The sequence below is a fragment of the Engraulis encrasicolus genome, chromosome 13 (genome assembly GCF_034702125.1).
Source record: "Engraulis encrasicolus isolate BLACKSEA-1 chromosome 13, IST_EnEncr_1.0, whole genome shotgun sequence".
Classification (NCBI taxonomy): Eukaryota; Metazoa; Chordata; class Actinopteri; order Clupeiformes; family Engraulidae; genus Engraulis; species Engraulis encrasicolus.
In genome coordinates, this window is record NC_085869.1 from 51,240,697 (window position 1) to 51,260,696 (window position 20,000).

General features: G+C 45.0%; 1 protein-coding gene across 1 annotated transcript in view; it reads right to left on the minus strand.

The window, feature by feature from the left end:
- Window positions 1-14,338, minus strand: part of LOC134461856 (NALCN channel auxiliary factor 1) — a 208,443-nt gene extending 194,105 nt beyond the window's left edge. The window contains exon 1 of the mRNA XM_063214696.1: window positions 13,622-14,338. Within this exon, the coding sequence (XP_063070766.1) occupies window positions 13,622-14,338 (717 nt within the window). The remainder of the gene's footprint in view (window positions 1-13,621) is intronic.
- Between the last annotated feature and the right edge of the window lie 5,662 nt (window positions 14,339-20,000).

A 20,000-nucleotide genomic window follows, 5' to 3' on the forward strand; every position in this document is an offset into this window, starting at 1 on the left:
TACAGACATAATGAAAGAAATGTAATTAATTCCAAGTAGACGGAGATCGAACGATTCCAAGAACGTGAGGAAATGTTTGATATATTGACAGAGCTCTTGCCCAAGATCTCTCTCTCTCTCTCTCTCTCTCTCTCTCTCTCTCTCTCAATTCAATTCAATTCAATGAGCTTTATTGGCATGAGAATAAGGAAATGTATTGCTAAACCATAAAATATAGTTTACATGTACTAATTCAATGCAGTAAACATGGACTAATTCATTTATACAGTAAACATGTACTAATTCATTAATACATATACACATGGTGCGTATGTGTGTGTGTGTGTCTCTCTCTCTCTCTCTCTCTCTCTCTCTCTCTCTCTCTCTCTCTCTCTCTCTCTCTCTCTCTCTGGTGTGGTAGAGAGGACAGAGGCTGTAATAGAGGTGACGACAAAGGCAGCAGAGATCCATATCTGTCATGTGACACTTCATGAAAACAGGAAAAGGCTTTCTGATGCCCCAGCTCCTCAGACGAGTGGGGATACAGGGTGGCGGATGAAAAAGGAAAAAAGACAGAGAGAGACAGAGAGAAGAGGAAAGAAATGAATGGAGGGATGGAGAGAGAGATGGGGAGGGAATGAAGGAGGAGAGGAGAAAATGAAAGAGAAACCATGCCAAAAATGCGGAGAGAAAAAAAGAGGAGAGAACGGGAGTAAAAGGAAGCAGGGGAAAGAGGAGAAAAAGACAGACAGTGGCAACAATGGGCTCGGATGCCATGAGCAAGCCAGGGGCAGATGTGGATTAAGATAGAGGAACGGACCTGACAACAAGAAGAAAAGGGAAAAAGGGACCAGTAAATAACAGGATGAGCAAGGGAGCGAAGGAGAGACGAGGAGAGAACGTGTCAGTGTGCGATATGAAATGTGATGATTAGACGCTGACATTTGAGGGTAGCTCCACTTTAAAATAGGGCCAGACGATGTAGAACAAGTAAGAATTTAATTTCCGTAGTTCCCTTTCCTCCTTTTTCATATGCATATTTCTGGTGCAAGGTCTTTGTACATGTCTGTGTATACACGTGAGGTAGAGGGTGGGGGAGAGGAGGAAAAAACAGCACAGATGGATTTTTGTGCCTGTTTCCTGTCCCAATATCATTTTCTGTATGTCTGTGTGTATATAACAGAGTGACACAGTAAGCAAGGAGGTGAAAACGATATAGACAGAGAGAAAAGTAGAAGAGAAGTGGTGAAAGGTGAAGAGAGAGAAAGAGGGAGAGAGAGGAGAGAGAGAGAGAGAGAGAGAGAGAGAGAGAGAGAGAGAGAGAGAGAGAGAAAGAAAGAGGGAGAGAGGGAGAGAGGGAGAGAGGGAGAGAGGGAGAGAGAGAGTAAAGAGGGGGCTGAAAGAGGACTGGAAGGAAGGGCAGAGTAACAGAGTAAGCAAGAGATAAAAGCAAGAGAAACAGTAACACAGGAATTGTGAAGGAGGAGGAGGAGGAAAAGAAGGATCAAAGAGAGGAGAGATGGATTATCCCCACATGATCTTCACTATGGCGCAGTACAGTATAGCACCTTGCTCAGGGAGACAGGGAGAGTAGAGAAGGGAGCTGGTAAACAGGAGGGACAGGAGGGACAAACAGGCCCACAGTCCCAGGGGAGATGACAAGCAGAACAGGGGAGAGGAGAGCGGAGTGGAGTGGAGGCGTGAGGCGAGGTGAGGTGAGGTGAGGTGAGAAGAGCGGCAGACAGACAGACAGACAGACAGACAGACAGACAGACAGACAGACAGACAGACAGACATATGTTACTGTAAGAGAGACAGAACAAAGAGAGGGAGAAAAAAAGGCCTACAGCCCCAAGAGAGATGGACAGAGTAGAGGGGAGATGAGTAGAGTGAAGAGGAGTGGAAAGGAATAAGTAGGCAGGCAGACAGACAGATAGACAGACAGACAGACAGACAGACAGAGAAGAGAAGACAAATAGCAGGGGACATGAACCAAACAGAGGAGAGGTGTGAAGAGCAGAGGAGAGATGAGTAGGCAGAGACAGAGAGACGGACAGAAAGACAGACAGACAGAATAATCAGGGGAGAGGAAATAAAGGGACCACACCCCCAGGACAGATGGGCAGAATAGAGGAGAGATGACTAGAGGAAGGAATTGTTAGAGACACAGACAGACAGACAGACAGACAGACAGACAGACAGACAGACAGACAGACAGACACGGACAGGCAGGCAGACAAACAGACAGACATACAGACAGACAGACAGACAGACAGACAAACTGCATACAGGGAAAGGGAGCAGGGCATGAGCCTCAGGGTACATGAGCAAAGCAGAGGAGAGGAGAGGAGAGGAGAGGAGAGGAGAGGAGAGGAGAGGAGAGGAGAGGACAGAGGAGAGGAGCGGAGAGGAGAGAAGAGGAGAAAAGAGGCGAGGAGAGGGGAGGGGAGGAGAGGGGAGGGGAGGAGAGGAGAGGAGGGCCAAGCGGACATGAGCAAAGCAGAGGAGAGGGGAGAAGAGAAGAGAAAAGAAGAGAAGAGAAGAGAAGAGAAGAGAAGAGAAGAGAAGAGAAGAGAAGAGAAGAGAAGAGAAGAGAAGAGAAGAGAAGAGAAGAGAAGAGAAGAGAAGAGAAGAGAAGAGAGTGGAAAATTCTGTGTTAATTCATTCTGGGACTACATACAATCCAGAAAATATTAGTAAGTCAAATTCCTAAGTGTTGAATGAATACAACATTCTTTATTGGGAAGAGATGTGAGGAGAGAAGAGGAGCGGAGATTAGAGGAGAGAAGAGGAGAGAAGAGGAGAAGAGAGGAGAGGAGAGGAGAGGAGAGGAGAGGAGAGGAGAGAAGAGGAGATAAGAGGAGATAAGAGGAGAGGAGAAGAGAAGAGAAGAGAAGAGAAGAGAAGAGAAGGGAAGAGAAGAGAAGAGAAGAGAGAGAGAAGAGAAGAGAAGAGAAGAGAAGAGAAGAGAAGAGAAGAGAAGAGAAGAGAAGAGAAGAGAAGAGAAGAGAGAGGAGAGGAGAGGAGAGGAGAGGAGAGGAGAGGAGAGGAGAAGAAAGATGAGGACAACACCAGTCAGAGACAGACAGAAAGGCAAACAGACGAACAAGACAGACAAACAGCCAGCAGGGCCCAGAGGAAGGCCGGCCCACAGCACAGGGGAATTATGGGGGAGCAAATTCAATTACACCGGAAGGGAAGACCAGGTCTGGACTTGCTACCGCTGGAAGATACACAGCACTCTGGAGAGACAGATGGACAGTGTGTGTGTGTGTGTGTGTGTGTGTGTGTGTGTGTGTGTGTGTGTGTGTGTGTGTGTGTGTGTGTGTGTGTGTGTGTGTGTGTGTGTGTGTGTGTGTGTGTGTGTCCCCGGCACATATATGCATTCATGTGTGCGTGCGTTGTGTGGCTGGGCATGTTTGTATGTGTGTGTGTCCATGAGCGAATTATTGAGGACAGGTCGTGCCGAAATAGCTGGGGTCATGCGTCTATGCAGTCAGTGCACACCTGTGTTGTACGCATGCTGTGCCGTGTGTCCTCAGGCCGGAGAACAGTGAATACATGTGTCGCTACAAATGAATAGCCCACTTCCCTGTGCATTAGCCTGTCTACCTGTTGGATTCTCACCAAATGCTGTCCATTAAGACCTCTCACACATTACTCCAATGCACCTAAAATATTCAAGTCTGGCCCTCTCTCACAGTGCTTTGCCAATGCCCTAAAATGGGAGCTATACTGCGTAAGTTCTGCCAGGAAGATTCGAATGACTTTGGCTGTCTCCAAAACGTCTACTGACCGATCAGACTCTTTCCCTCATCAACAGGCATCTCTCAAATCAGCATCATCCCATGACCATCACCCAATCACAGCACGAAATTGGGATAGTCCCTCTACATCACATCCTTTCTCTCCCAGCGAATAGACCGATGGGAGGATATGTGCGTCTGCCACGGAATTCAACACGAAGGCGGTAGCCTGTGCCAAGGAGATTCACATACTATTCAAACTCATGTTGAAAATGCATTGTTCTATAAATGTCAATAACGTTCATTTTGCCTCTCGAGTCTTCATGGTAGAAACAGTGTTTCTTAACGGGCCGTTACAGAGTCCTTGGGGGTGTTGAGAAGGGGAGAGAATGATGAAGCATTTACATTATAATAGACTTAATTCATTTGAACACAAAATAAGATGTAGCCTTGTAATTTTTTGACCCCACCTAAATAGCACATCAAAGGTACATGAGGGTGCACAGAAGCATACATGAAAATGTTGTACGGAAAACAGCTGTACAGTTTTCATGGCAGACTAAAGATGTGGGAATTTATTTTTAAAAAGTTGAGAACCACTGCCCTAAAATATGCGGCATGATAACCACATTTCAACAAATCTGGTCCTCTCTCTCGGAAGTTCAAATTATGGGATTCTCTTTGACTGCTCTAATGCTTTTTTGATCAAAGGTCTCGGTGTGCATGCTCTGCACTCAGAAGTGTACATGCTAGAGAATTCATCTCATAATTTCTTTCAGATTACAACATTCTGCTTGACAGCAAGAGTTTGAAGTTGTGACCTCTCGGATCTCTGTTTCACTTTCATGGCTTCATTCTCAATTCATGTATGGTGTCGATCATCATGATGATTCTTTGGTTTTCCCCCAGTCTTGTCTGTTTGTCTATCTATCAATTTTGCACCATAATGTATAGTATTATCACATAGTATTGACAATGCAGTACCTATTAAAAGAGAGTACATTGTTTTCAGACAAGGTGTTCATTTTGCAGGAGAAGTGAGGGGTTTTGCCCCTCGTGTGAGTTTTTGAATTTGTGACGTGGTTGCAGAAATTTTGAGAAAACAATCAAGAAAAAAACTGTAAATACTACTTTGTCTTCACCTAAGTACATTTCTACTATGAGACAGTACTGTTGCATTTGTTAATGTAACTATGTGCATCAACTTGTAATAAATGTTCTTAAACTCTAACCCTACCAGCGCTAACTTAGCTAGCAAAATGTAGCTCAGCCCAGCTTGTGGCTTCTGGTGTGGACCTGTGGCCCCCAACTCTTGTAACTGATGAGGCGTCCTTCCCCTTTGTCAGTCTCTCTCACAAGTAGCGCAACCAGTTGCCCTCGCAGGGGTAAAAAGGGTTAGCGGGACTCGAGCACGAAGCATCGATTACAGCCCTTTGGAGGCTCATCTAGTTGAAAAGGGATTTAGGAGGCGCCTGCTGCTCACACAGCAGCAAGGGCTAAAGGACAAAGCCAGAACACTGGTGTGTGTGTGTGGGGTTGTGTGGGCAAAGTGTGTGTACCGTGTGTGTGTGTGTGTGTGTGTGTGTGTGTGTGTGTGTGTGTGTGTGTGTGTGTGTGTGTGTGTGTGTGTGTGTGTGTGTGTGTGTGTGTGTGTGTGTGTGCCTCTGAATATGAGTGTGTGCGTGTGTGCGTGCATGCGTGTGCGAGTGTGTGTGTGTTTGTATTGTCATGTGGAGTATTAGACACTTTGTGTGCTTTACTGTGCATTGTGTGGTTGCTATATGTGTGGATGTGTGGAAGAAGGGAACACAACTACAGGTAGGCTATTACTCTATTTTTTACAATTTCAGTTACAGAAATATGATCCCCTCTCTCCATTACTGCCAGCCTGTCTCTCACGCTCTGTGTGTGTGTGTGTGTGTGTGTGTGTGTGTGTGTGTGTGTGTTGTGTGTTGTGTGTTGTGTGTTGTGTGTGTGTGTGTGTGTGTGTGTGTGTGTGTGTGTGGCGTGTGTACGTGTGTGTTTGTGTGTGTGTGTGTGTGCGTTTGTGTTAGTGCTATTGTGTGTGTGTGTGTGTGTGTGTGTGTGTGTGTGTGTGCGTGTGTGCGTGTGTACGTGTGTGTGTGTGTGTGTGTGTGTGTGCGTGTGTGTGTGTGTGTGTGTGTGTGTGTGTGTGTGTGCGCGCGTATGTCTATGTGTGTGTGTGTGTGTGTGTGTGTGTGGTAAATATATCATATTAGAGCTACGGCTCTCAATTTCAAAGGGGTCATGAACTGAACCCTTGGGGGAACCATTGAGAGCTGTACCCTTGAGCCTCCTTAAGATAAATCGTAATCTTGTTGTGTGTGCGTTATGGTTTCCGTTGGTTTCGGAGAAGACACCCTAACGACCCCAAGCCCAAGTGCTCGTCTGTAAATACAAAGCATACTGTACTGAAGAATGAAAATAGGAACGTTAAAGGTACACTGTGCAGGAAATGGTCAAAAAAGGTACTGCAACTATGCTGCTCATTGAAACTGGGTTGCTTCTTGCCAAATTGTATCTTTTCATGAAAGTTTGCTAAGTAATAAACTAATATTTTCTAGTATGGCCCAAATACTTTTGCAGCTAAAAATGACTATTTCTGGAAATTCAAAATGGAGAAGATCCCTCTTTTCATGTATGAAAAGTGCATTTTTTCCAGTCATATTAAATACTTTGAATTTAATGGTGGGGGTAAGTATTCATGAAAAAGGTAACAATAGTGAAAGGGTAGCATGGATTCTTCAAATAAACAACTAAACATCTTGCACAGTGTACCTTTAAGATAGAAAAAAACATAATTATTCCTTAGTGAGCCATACCTACATGTCCCTTCATGCTGAAGCAGACCATTCTGCCAAAAATGGAAAATGTGCAACACAGCATCAGGATTAAGCTATCAGTGTTGCAACACAACAACATCAGGATTAAGATATCAACAGTGAACAATCTCAACGCTTTGTGAACATTTATTTGATGTTGTTTTTTATTGCTACCAAGGCTATGTGTTTGGTAAATGGCTGCTTTGTGTCTGGGTTTCCTTTTGCATTTCTGCCTGCATTCACCAACTGAATATCAATAGAGCTCTGTGTGTTTGGCATCCACCTAAGGCGTAACTGAGCAGGGTATTCAAAGACGGTGGTTTAGTCAGCCAGCTAAATTAGCTTGGACAAAATCTACTCATAGGAAAGGGCAGCTTTGGGCTAATGGTAAGTGGGAGTACCCCTCACCCGGGCACTTGAAAGCCACATTGTTTCAGGGATTGTAATTAATGCTCTCTAGGCTATCCCTAAATAACCTCAAGTCACTTTGGATGAGATCATCCGATGGGTGTGTACTATTATTATATTATAGAAGAGTATTAAGATTGCAATCTCATATTAAAAGACAGGTGGAGGACTCTTGTGTCATGAGGTAATGTACCATGGGAAGCTACCAAACATGCTTTCTCAGATAGCAAGTTTAGACATGCATACCTGTTCACTCAGAGTCTTAAGTAACATATTAAGACCTGGACATTACAATTTTGGTGATAGTAAGGTAATATAGACTCAAAGACGCAAAGGTGTTAATGTACCATGGTAAGTTATCAAACCTGCGTTTCTCAAAAGCATAGGTGTCAGCCAGTTAGAAACTTGGGTAGTTGCTAATGAGAAATCTCATTGCAAACAACAAGGTAGCTAACATAGTTAGCAACTACGGTTTCGAGAAATGCACCCCTGCTTTGTCGTCATCCCTGTCTAATGTCTTGTTTGCACTGACCCTAGACAGAGGGCCTTGCATCACACATCCACAAATCTTGGTATAATACCCTACAATTAGCCCATCTAAGAAGCACAGAGTAAACTGCAATTAGAAACCTTTATCTTTCTTCACGTTCACTTAACTGAGCTCTAGTCGGTGCCAGACAGAGAGGGAAAGAAGGAATAAGCAGAATGAGATACTAAGACACATTATAATGAGAAGATATGGAAACCACACTGATGCACATGCATCAGGAGGTGCAGCAGTCTTTGCTACCCCTTTCTATGGTGTAGCAGTGTGCATAGTATAGTTTCTTTCTGTATCAACACAATAAATTACCCAGTGTTAATTCAACACTGAGATGGAGACCAAATACCCTCTAGGGCTACTACTGAGTGTTGTATTCACATCTCATAGTGTTGCATTGACACTGGCAAACGTACTGCACAGTTCAGCATGTCAAAATGTGGCTGTGTCATATTGCGTGGCCGTTTCATATCGTGTGCGGTGTTGATTTCCTCACAGTTTTGTAACGTTGCCCGGAGCACCGATCTGCCACGACCCGTGACTAGCATCTACCCGCTAACGCCACTTGATTAGCGGTCACATTCGCCCAGCACCAGCAGACGCAACACTCCATAAAAACCTGACAAACAGAATCATCTTCAAGCTGTCGTGGTTGGATGGGTGGATGGGTGGGGGGCTATGTACTGTATCGTGATACTGTAGCGAGGAGGTCGTTCGTTGCTTGTGGTTCGTTGGACGTGAGGATCTTCTGGGGTCAGACTGCGGGGGCTTTTCTGCCTCATTAGCTAGCATAGCAAACAGGAGTCCGGCAGGAGCTCTGCCAGCGCTGTACTGTGCTGCTGGCTGCACGGTGCACAGCGCACAGCCACGTCTCTTTGGTCGCATACATATTTAACGCAGCCCCAGGTCTCCCACACCCAGCTCCATGGCAGAGCCAGTCGATAAGGAGGTGGGGGTGACGGGTGACGGGGAGGGGATTGGAGGGTGGAGAGGGTGTGGGTAGGGTGGGAGGTCCTTCTCCAAGGGCCCCACGCTCATACCACACACAGACACACACATGCGGAGGCACATGCCAGCACACACATACACAGATACACACATACACATACACGCATACATACATGTATACATACACACAAGGACCTACCAACAGGCACACACACATGCACACCAGCAGCAACCACCAGCAAGAGAGCACAGATACTCACGCACACGCACACGCACACACACACACAGCCCCCTCACACACCATCAATCGCGCGCGCACACACACACACACACACACACACACACACACACACACACACACACACATACACACACACACACACACACACACACACACACACACACACACACACACACACACACACACACACACACACACACACACACAAACACACACACACACAGCCCCATCACACAACAGCAACCACACACACACACACACAAACACAAAAAGGTCACACCAAGCTATCATACGCACACACAGCCACCCATACCAGACTAAGTGACAAAAAGAAGAGAGAGAGAGAGAGGGGAGGTGAGAAATGAAGAAGAGGAAATAGGAAAAGGCTTGAGACTGAGAGGACAAGACAAAGAAGCCCATGAAAAGACCAAAAAAACAATATTCGCCAACGATAGCGAGGAGACAAAAAAAGAGAGACCAGCGGACATGATCGCGTCCTTAAAATTATAATTTCACTTCCGATGCCGATGACGGATTATTAAACGGACGTGGGGCAATTGAAGGCAAAAGTGCTGTGCTCGTGTAAAGGTCAGAGCAACATAAGAACAGATTAGCAATTTAGATTGCGTTAAAAGGCTGCCAAGTCCACAGATCCAGATTTTTATTTCATTACATGCTGGGCTGGGCCCTGCTCTATCTCAGGCCTGCATATTGGATAGTGATTAGGTGCTGAGAATAGTGGGGCATAGAGGGAGGGAGTGGGAGTGGATGGTGGTGGGGTTGGGTGGGGAGCGGACTGCTTATACATACATCATGGCATATATACGCCACATGCATATACTGTATATGCACTCGCACACTTATACTATGAAGGCACGCATGTACACACACACACACACACACACACACACACACACACACACACACACACACACACACACACACACACACACACACACACACACACACACACACACACACACACACACACATTCACACAAATATGTATGAAATTAATCTGTACGGAGGTTACACATCTTATTGACAGTGACAGCGAATAATATTCAACAAGTGTTTCACAAATACAAGTGTGTGATGAAACGTTGAGAAGGAAGTCTATTTCTTCAAAACTGAAAGATATTTACTTAAAGAATTGGGGAAATTAAAAATGTCAACACTGTCATTTCTTCCCACACATAACAGATGAGAGCACATACAGCACACACACTGCAGGTTGTTCATACACACAGACGCACACAGACACATAGACACAGACAAACACACACACACACACACACACACACACACACACACACACACACACACACACACACACACACACACACACACACACACACACACACACACACGCACAAATACCTACACATGCTCACACATGCATGCCGAGTGCTACAAACAGATGGGGCATTATGCTTGTAATGAAATCCTTGCGTCTTGCTGGCTTTTGCACAAAAACCCTCGCCTTAGCTTAGCTGCATGCTCACAGCTCTTTTCAGCACTTCTCACTCCCCCAAAAGCTGAACCAATAACCCGCTGGTGGGCAGTACATCCATCCATCCATCCCTGTGCGTTGTTAATTGCACCCTAATGCATTTGTTAAAAGGTCGTGGCTCGTGAAGGTATTGACTCAACTGAACACCCCCTGAGCAGAGGGGAGCTTTTGTGAGACAGGGCCAGGCAACAGGGTGCCTTGCTTCATCCAGTGCTCCAAATTGTGCTTACAGAATAGTTAGGCAACACTTGGGCAAAAAAATGCAGAGAGAGAAACAGAGTTTGTCTGTCTGTCTGTTTAGTTGTATGTCTGTCATTGAGATGTCTATTAGCAATTACATAAATAACACAGCAATGAGTGAGTTTGCTGCTTTACATGCTGTATGCAAGCATCAGGTTGTAAGCAAGTCCAGTAGTTTTGAAGTCCTCACAAACTACCAAAACTATACCCATCAGAATGTAAAGGGTTGCTGTTGGGAGAAATCAAACACAACGTTTACACAGAGTCTAACCAGGTTCTGCTATTTCAAGGACTAAAACTCTCACAACTTCAGTGATAATATGAATAAAACACGATACAAATTACTTACGGTAATGCAGCCAAAAACATTTACAATGCTACTGTACCCTACAAATGTGAATACAAGATACAGAAACAGTGTCAGCAGTGATGCTCTAAAGGAAAATCGCTAGTACAGTTGTCATACTGACAAGACCAAAACACGTCGGAAAAACTTAATAGCGGTGTTGTTCACACTTTTGTAAGTAGGAAACAGCAAGAAATTTACTCATAAGCCAAAGGTAGTCTTATAACATACATTTCCAGGCAAGATCTGTAGTTAGCCTTTGTACTTGTATAGTGTGCTCCTATTAAATGTTTCTACACGAAAAATCATTTGATTTGGGGATAACAAAGAGCACCAAATTCAGCATACAAGATTATGTTTCAATCTCGTATACGGGGCCATTTTATGTAAAGGTTACTAACATTTTGTCTTCCTCCCCTGCCTGTGAAAACAAGCTGTTAGTGCCAGTCTGCGTGAATACATTCCATCCTGACACGTCTGTCCTTCCAATCAATGCCTGCAGTGAAGGAAATATAGGCCTACAGTGTGACAGGATTTGATTTTGCTGACCTTTTGATTAAGCTGTCAATTGTGTGACATTGCCGCAAGCCCGCTCTTCCTTCTGCACTGTCTGCACCTGTGCAAGCAAAGGCGTGGATCTGACACTGCTGCACAGAAAATTCACCATTTAGAATGGAGAGAGAGAGAGAGAGAGAGAGAGAGAGAGAGAGAGAGAGAGAGAGAGAGAGAGAGAGAGTGTGTATGCATACCTGTGTGTGTGTGTGTGTGTGTGTGTGTGTGTGTGTGTGTGTGTGTGTGTGTGTGTGCGTGTGTGAGAGAGAGAGAGAGAGAGAGAGAGAGAGAGAGAGAGAGAGAGAGAGAGAGAGAGAGAGTGCATTGCATATGCATTGTTCATAAAGAACAATGCATGAATGTAAAAAAAATCTCTAGACTCTTTACCTTTTACAATGCAATAAAATCTAACTTAACGACAGGCTGCAGGCCCAAGAGATGACGTCCAGGTATAGGCAGTGTCGCTCAGGGAGCTGGTGGTGAGCCGCTGAGCACGCTGCCTTGTGTAAGTGACATTTTCCTCGCTCCACGGGAGGGCCATTGCAAAACGCCTCTACTCTGCCACTCAACCCTTCAACGTAGTCAAGTGACCCATGCTATTACAGGTAGAGGATTAATCGTTTTGTTCTACTGGGGCGTCCTTGTGCACTCAAAACAATGATTATCTATTTACATTGGTGTACTGTAGTAGGTGACATGAATGGCATGATCTGGAGAGGGTAATGGTGACACACAGCCTGTCACAGCAGTGGAGGTTAAGGGCCTTTTTTGTCTCTGTTGTGTATTTGCTAACTGACAAGACATGTAGCTGCAGAGAGAGCCGTACGACACCAAGCTGTATGCACATGTGCATATATACCGGTATGCAGAGAACTGCCTACATCTCAACCCGGGTTATCTTCTCCGGATAGTGATTTCAGCACCAGTGTTTCAGCACCAAGGACAGCGAACAGCGCCGACAATCCAGCCGTTCAAGTGGCTTCACTGCTCGGCTTGGAATGACTCAAAACGGTCTGTGTGATTCTGCGATTCTAGCCTTTGCTTAAAACTTGCATTCACTCGGTCACTGATTCACACCAACAAAAATACTAGAAATTCGCACATAAAACCCATAAAATCAAAGCCACACCTCCAACGTGCGCGCAGCACTAAGGGTGGGAATTAATAGTAAGGAAGATAACGTCATGCATTTACAAGAGCATATGAGCTGCCTAGAACCGCCCAGTGGTCCGTTGACAAGGTATTAGACTACCAAATGCACCACAACATCACCACCCCGCCCCCTTTTCATGGTAAAGATATTGGACTGACCACCTGACCTCGCAAGGGTTATTCACTGATAGGCCTAATGTTTTTTAGTCACACATTCGGTGCATTTTCCTGAGCGCAAAGAAACAACACAACCGTCGCCACAGGAAATGTGGCCTCATGTTGAAGATTGTTATTATTATTTTTATTATTGTTATTATTATTATTATTGGAAATATTCCAGGAGTAAATAGGCACCCATCACACAGAATGAGTAATGACATCTAAATCACCTGGACAATAAAGCAGGAGGGAAGCAACTTCCGGTGGATTAGACTATGAATTACTCTCGCACTATTAAGGTTATTGAAATTTGGCATCACACAAGGTCTCTCTCTCTCTCTCTCTCTCTCTCTCTCTCTCTCTCTCTCTGCAGCCGGAACTACTAAAGGGGGGAGGGGATGTCACTGAATAAACGTCCCCTCACACGAGGTTCCTGATAAGGAGAACATGCGACAGTTCACGTTTTGCATTATCATTTTTTTTTACATTCGAGCTGAAACATCGACAGAGCATTTCCCCAAACAGTGCTGTCAAAATAATAAAAATGTGCGTTCCAGAAAGAAGTCGAAAATGTGCCAAGCAGTGAGGAACCGCCGTCTTTCTCAAACAAGATAAATAAATAAATGAACTGGAAGGTTGAATAAATAAAGGCATCTCCACATCAAAGTGATCCACAAGTGCGCGCACCCTGACGCACGCAGGCGCGCACGCAGAGGATAACTACAGTGAGCAGGGAGCAACAAATAGCAAATATGTGGCTATACAAACATATAATACTCCAAGACACACAGAAAAGCTCAGCATTTGATACTTGTGAAGAGCCAACAGCGATCATATTTAAGTGGTCTCCATGGCTACCAAATATGTAAATGCAGTTACCCCCCCCCCCCTCCCACCAGCCCTATACCACAAGAAAATCAATGCATGCCTTTTGCCCCCGGCGTGCACCCTACCTTGCATTCTTCCATGCACGTCCGCACCGAATATACATCCACTTCATATTTGTGAATGAGAAGCTTAAACTCGTCATAATTCTCCTGAGCTAGCTGGTCGGAGAGTTGAAAAGCCCGCAAGCACTGCTTGCAACCTTCTAGGTCGCCGGCCATCGCCATACTGCAGTTCAACCTGTCCTGACTGGAAAATCCGCTAAACAAATCCAAAAGAGAGTAGGAATTACAAAAAGAAAGGTATAAATCGCTCAGGTTCCACTCGGCTGACCGCGTCCCCCCCTCCTCCGAGAGGCCGAGGCACACTTCTGTCACGTTCAGGAAAGTATAGCAGTTTTTGGAAACGCTGTCGGGGTGACAAGTTTCAAGTCGCCACAAAGGTGGGGTAGAATTCCCTATAAAAATAACATCTTGATTTGTAGCGACGAGGCCGCTGTAAGAGTGATGGGTGGTTGGTAGTGGTAGTGAATGGTTAAGGTAGTCTTTCGTGTCCATGAAGTCTGTAGTGGCCTGTCGCTTGTCTCTGGTCCTGGTGAGTTTAGCCTCGGCGCAGAACCACAAGTGATTAGAGAGTAGGACAGTTATGAAAAGGAGAGAGGCCAAAGATAATCGCCATCTCTGGGCCCTCTCCGAGTCGGTGAATGGCTTCTCGTTCTCTCGGGGTGCACACCAGATGTTCAAGCCGTCATCTTGCTGCCGACACGTCCGAGCACCTCTGGTCATATTTTAGGAAAGCGCTGGCAGCACTGGCCGACTCCACCTCGACGGCTCCTTTGCAACAATATGCATTGACTTGAGGGGATTGTCTCGTGTTATTTCACCCGTTTTAGACGACTGATTTACGTGTGCTCTCCCCGTCTTGACTTTTTTGCCGAGTCGATTCCAATAATCCGATCAAGTTAGCGCGTTTGCGGAAATCAAGCCATGAATTGTCATATCCCCTTTTCCCATGGCTCTTCGGAGAAAAACCTACTTCTCGGTGACAGCATCCCTCTCTCCCGTGCTCTCCTCGGGGCCGCGCTCTATCTCTCCCATAGACCAGCTGTTGCAAACCCTCCGCCTGCGCCCGTCCGTCGATTCCCAGATTGTGTTATGAGAAGGCGAGGTCCTCGCGTTGGAGCCAGCTGCGTTCCCTCGTCCGTATCTGGGCAATTTGCCTTGGATCTTTTCTCACGATCGCCACAGTCATCTTGGTCCTGCATTAAGTTGCCGCCATGTTCGTCTTGAAACACTTTTTGCGGGAGCTGGGTCGTGTGCGTCATCTCCAGCAGCTCTGCGATCGCTCCATCCTGGCGCATTTGCAGACCTGCCTACAAGCAATGGATACACCAATTCAGCCTCTCTCTCTATCTCCCTCTCTCACATACACGCACACACATACACACAGGGAGTCACACTCTCCTTTACACTCAGACACGCCATCCGTGTTTTAAACATGCAACAGATATTGTGTTTCCCTGAAGAAAACACCGAAATGGCATTGAAGATGAAGGGCACAGACCGTTTCGCAGTAGACTTTTGCAACAACACAGTGTTCCGTCTTACAACTGAGAAACGGCATCCATTATCTAGATTATCAGGGATGCGTCACAACAATTTCCCAAAGTAATGGAAGCCTAAATCAGTTGGGGAAGAATCTGTTAACTACTGCGCGCATTGCAACTGACTGTTGGGGAGCGAGCACAGCCCAGGAGGGTCCAGAAATACAAAGTTATCGCTTCGTTATGACAACCCGTCATTACATATGCATTACATTACGTATGCACGTCCTTGTATGGAACCAAAGTTTTGTCATTTAAAATAGGTCTGGATTAAAACACCTTTTAAACGAGGGTAGGATAGTGATGGAGAGAGTGTTAACCATGTGTTCCTCAGGCTCCTCCTCTCGACCACGGTTTCCCCTTTTCGGAGACTATTGGTTTGCACCGGGGAAAGTGTTTATTAGTATGCAGTGAGGAACCATGCCTCCAACAAGAGCAGCTAAGGTGTCTGTTTTGTGACCGGTACAAGGCAGAGACATCTGGGCGTCCAACAGGCACGTTTGTCGACTAGAGTGGAAACGTGATGTGTGTGTGTGCGCGCGCGCGTGTGTCTGGGTGTTTACTGTACGTGTGTCTTCCAATAACCTTGTACGGCCATGGTATTGGCATATCCCCGATTAGGTCTGCAGTTTCCAAAGCAAACAGAGCGAACGTGACAGATGCAGGCAGTAGGAGCCAGGATATTGCGCAGAAAATACAATAGTGTATGTACATGTAACTGAGAGAGAGAGAGAGAGAGAGAGAGAGAGAGAGAGAGAGAGAGAGTGAGAGAGCAGAAGAGGGAGAGAGAGAGAGAGAGAGAGAGAGAAGAGAGAGAGAGAGAAATAGTGTGTGTGTGTGAGAGAGAGAGAGAGATATAGAGAGAGAGAGAGAGAGAGAGAGAGAGAGAGAGAGAGAGAGAGAGAGAGAGAGAGAGAGAGAGAGAGAGAGAGCGCACCTTTAAGGATGGATCATCTGTAGGCTATTGGATGTGAGGTAGGCTACTCCAATCTATTTCTTGAACTGACGCTAACTAGGAACTAGTTCAATAATTGTGTTAGGCCTATTCTCTTGTCAGATTTACATTGATTACTGCATTTATTATTGAAGATTAGGCTTTGAATCACTGGCAGAAATCATGCTGACATTGCCATGCTTGGCAGAATTACTATTTCTCCTCTCACTGTTAAATAAGGTTAGCTGTGCAGAGTAGCCATAAAATAACAGGCTTGCACTGGTCTCTTTTGACAGATCAGATTTTGGCAAAACTCCAAATCCACTCCTGTATGCCCAATCGTAGCCTACTGTGCCCAAATGCCCACCAATACTGTGAAGGGAAAAGTGTACTTAATAACCATAGGTTAGTCAATAACGCCACCACACTGCTCTGGAACACACAGTGTACTGTACGTAAATAGCATTTTTACTATTTCCATAGTAAATAGTATCCACCATCAAGATACACACACACACACGCACGCGCACACGCACATGCACATGCACACACACACACACACACACACACACACACACACACACACACACACACACACACACACACACACACACACACACACACACACACACACACACACACACACACACACACACACACAGACAGACAGACAGACAGACAGACAGACAGACAGACAGACAGACAGACACACACACACACTTCAGTGTGTGAGATCTTTTTTTACGACGCCTGAGGGCTTATCATGACGAGGGGTTTCTCTTGTTTTCCAATCGATGGGTAGCTAAGCGGCTCCAATGTCAACGCGTGCCCAGTGGGCAGTAAAATCTAATGATATAACAGCTCAATAAACCGCCTTCAAACAAACATGTGCTCTGAAGGATCGGAGCCATTTCTGTGGAACACACGGCCAGTCGAGTGCTTCAAGTCTCAAAGGATTGCCTATCTGTCACCGGTTGCACATTTTCTCAGTTCAACTTCCCAGAACTGCTGCGACGATGCAAGGAATACCCCTTTAACCGTAGTGCTCTCTGATGCCTCTGAAAGCAATAGAAAATGTTTTTTTGGTTTACGTGGACACCCCCACCACCAAACCTAATCAATGTGTGTAGTGCCTCATTTACAAGTCTTACCAGCCATTTCTGACATTTAAAATGTGGAAAAGCAGTCGTCACTACATGTATAGGCATATGTTTATTTTCCACCAGCATGAAATGGACGAAATTTAGTTTAGAGGTCACAGATTAATCAGAAAACCAGTTCATTAACTATACATGACAATGACGCACATCTGAAATATATATTTATTTATATAGGCTTTTTGAATATGTGCAGTCCACCAGTCATAAAATTTCACCTGTCAATGGTTGCACGTGCCCTACACAAAGGTCAAGTGTATCGTGGTTTCTGCCTGATGAAAACGCAGATGAAAGACAAATGGGGGGAAAGGCTGGTGCTCATGGTCACAGGATCCATGGTAGTAGCTTCAATTGCCTTCCATGATCTTAAATTGCCTATTGACTGCATTTTGGAGCCAACCATTCATAAAAAATAGTCAAATGAAATCAAAGCGTTTTTGTATCACTAGCATACTGTGTGCTAGTACCATTATTATTATTATTTTATTTTATTGTTGTTATATCAGTTACACTGCATTACATATACATGTAAATACAGGATTTCCAATTCAGCTCCTCAAATGCCTTAAAGGGGTATGCCACTATTTTGGGGCTTAATACAGTTAAAATCGTCGGCCAGGGTTTATAAATGTGGTAAAGTGTCTTATTTTTCATGTAAGCCGTTGTCTTGCTTTAAGACAAGTTAAAAGAGGGAGCATGTCACTAAGCTAGTGATAGTCAATGGTTCCGTGTAGCATATAGTGCTACACGGATCCATTGACTTTCACTAGCTTAGCGACATATTCCCTCTTTTAACTTGTCTTAAAGCAAGACAACGCTTAACATGACATGAAAAATAAGACACTTTACCACCTTTATAAACCCCAGCCAACGATTTTAACTGTATTAAGCCCCAAAATAGTGGCATACCCCTTTAAGTAACAGTCTCCCAGAGCCATCTTGCTTACAATGGAGTTTTACAACTCACATTTTTTTTTCTTCGAGGCTATTGGATCTACAGAAGAAAAAAGAACTTCTTTGCTGCTATGCGGGCAGGCCATCAAGCTTTGAAATACGTCATTGGTAGAGTTATATTTGAAAAAATTAAAGAATTAACTCTGTCATTGCAGTATTTCATATTTATGTCACCTTGGCCTGCCCAGCCGAGCCCAGCATAGGCCATGCCAGGATGTCCAGATGGCCTTGCCTATATGAAATGATTGGTGTGATAATGTCTAGTTCCTGTAGCTGCATGCCATAAAAAATGAATGTGCTATCACGGCACATTTATACATGGCCCGCAATTATCTCCGGTGATGTCTCCCAGTCCGCTGGCCACCTCGTCAGCAAACATGTCGGAATCATTCATATACAGTATCACCAGGCGTGGAAAACCAGCTGCCATAGACTAGTCATGGCCATGTAGGCTATCCAGCCGTATGGTGCAGTGTAGTATGTACACAATTAGCCTACCTCAGTATGTGGTCATGGGTGTAGCAGTAAAGTAACAGGTGGGTAAACTATGTATTTGGTAGTCATGAGAACGTAAGAATTACCTGGAGTGAATTTCAAGACTAGGCGTAGACAAACAGGTATGTTGTCCCAGGCGCAGGAGAGGGGGCCCAGAATTGGGTCCTCATCATAATGTACGTGTATGTATTGCGTAAGGGGGCCTTTCAGATGACTTCAGATGACCCAGGCTTGGCCAATGCCTTGGTAGTACCCATCAGCATGGTGAGATTTTCAGAGATGTGATCAAACTATATAGTGGATTAGGGAAAAATAAGTGAAACTCGACAGTTGTTTCTGTCCAAAATGGCTGCTTGCAGTTGTGGCCCTATGTACATTCAGGAAATTTGTACATTTTCAGAATGGGACTGCAGTGGTTTGGTGTGTGGAGGTCTTCATCAGCTACTGTATGTCAGCTAGCAAAAGCATTCAAATTCGTACATTTTCAGAATGGGACTGCAATGGGTTGGTGTGTTGAGGTCTTCGTCAGCTACTGTATGTCAGCTAGCTGTCTGGATGGCTGTGAAATTGCGGCAGACGTTCACCTGCAGGGAAAATGTTCGCTGTCAGGCCATTTTGTTCTTGGCTGAGGGCGTTTTGTTTCCGTTGTGTGTTGTTTCATTTGGCCCCCCTTCTCTTCTCCCTTTTGGCAGGTTGTGTTACAGAATTCACACTGTGCCCGAGAACGCTAGTATTTCACTCATTTTCACCCTCTTTGTTTCTCTCCCTCTCAGTCTCCCCTGCCAGAGTGTGCCACTAGGTGCTAGCTAACACAGGTGCTAGTAAAGTGTTGCCACCTGTCCCAGTTTCATCTGATTGTCACGGTTTTTAATGGTCTGGCCCAGGGCACGTAGTGGAGTGCATTTCTACTGAAATCAAGGCAACATTTTCATCAGTCATGAGGCAATACAAGCAGCCAGATACTGAACAGCATGCTCTTAGCTGTTGTGTGTGAACAGCATGCTCTTAGCTTAGCTGTTGCGCAGCTTCCAATGCTTTGAAGTGCTTTACTTTAATTTAAAGTTCATTTGCTCCAGAAATACCCACGGAAGTAACTGAAATTTGAAAAAAAATATGCTGCATCGATTATTGAATTGTTCTGCCCCGCATTACCGAATCGATTATTTTTGACACCACTAGAACATAGCTCATATTTTCCCTGGACACTGAATAATTGCCGTTCCTTATAGTTAAATATGGTTCATGAATTGATTGTGAAAGTGAAAGCCCATTGGGAAACTCCAACTCCCATTGTCATTGTGACA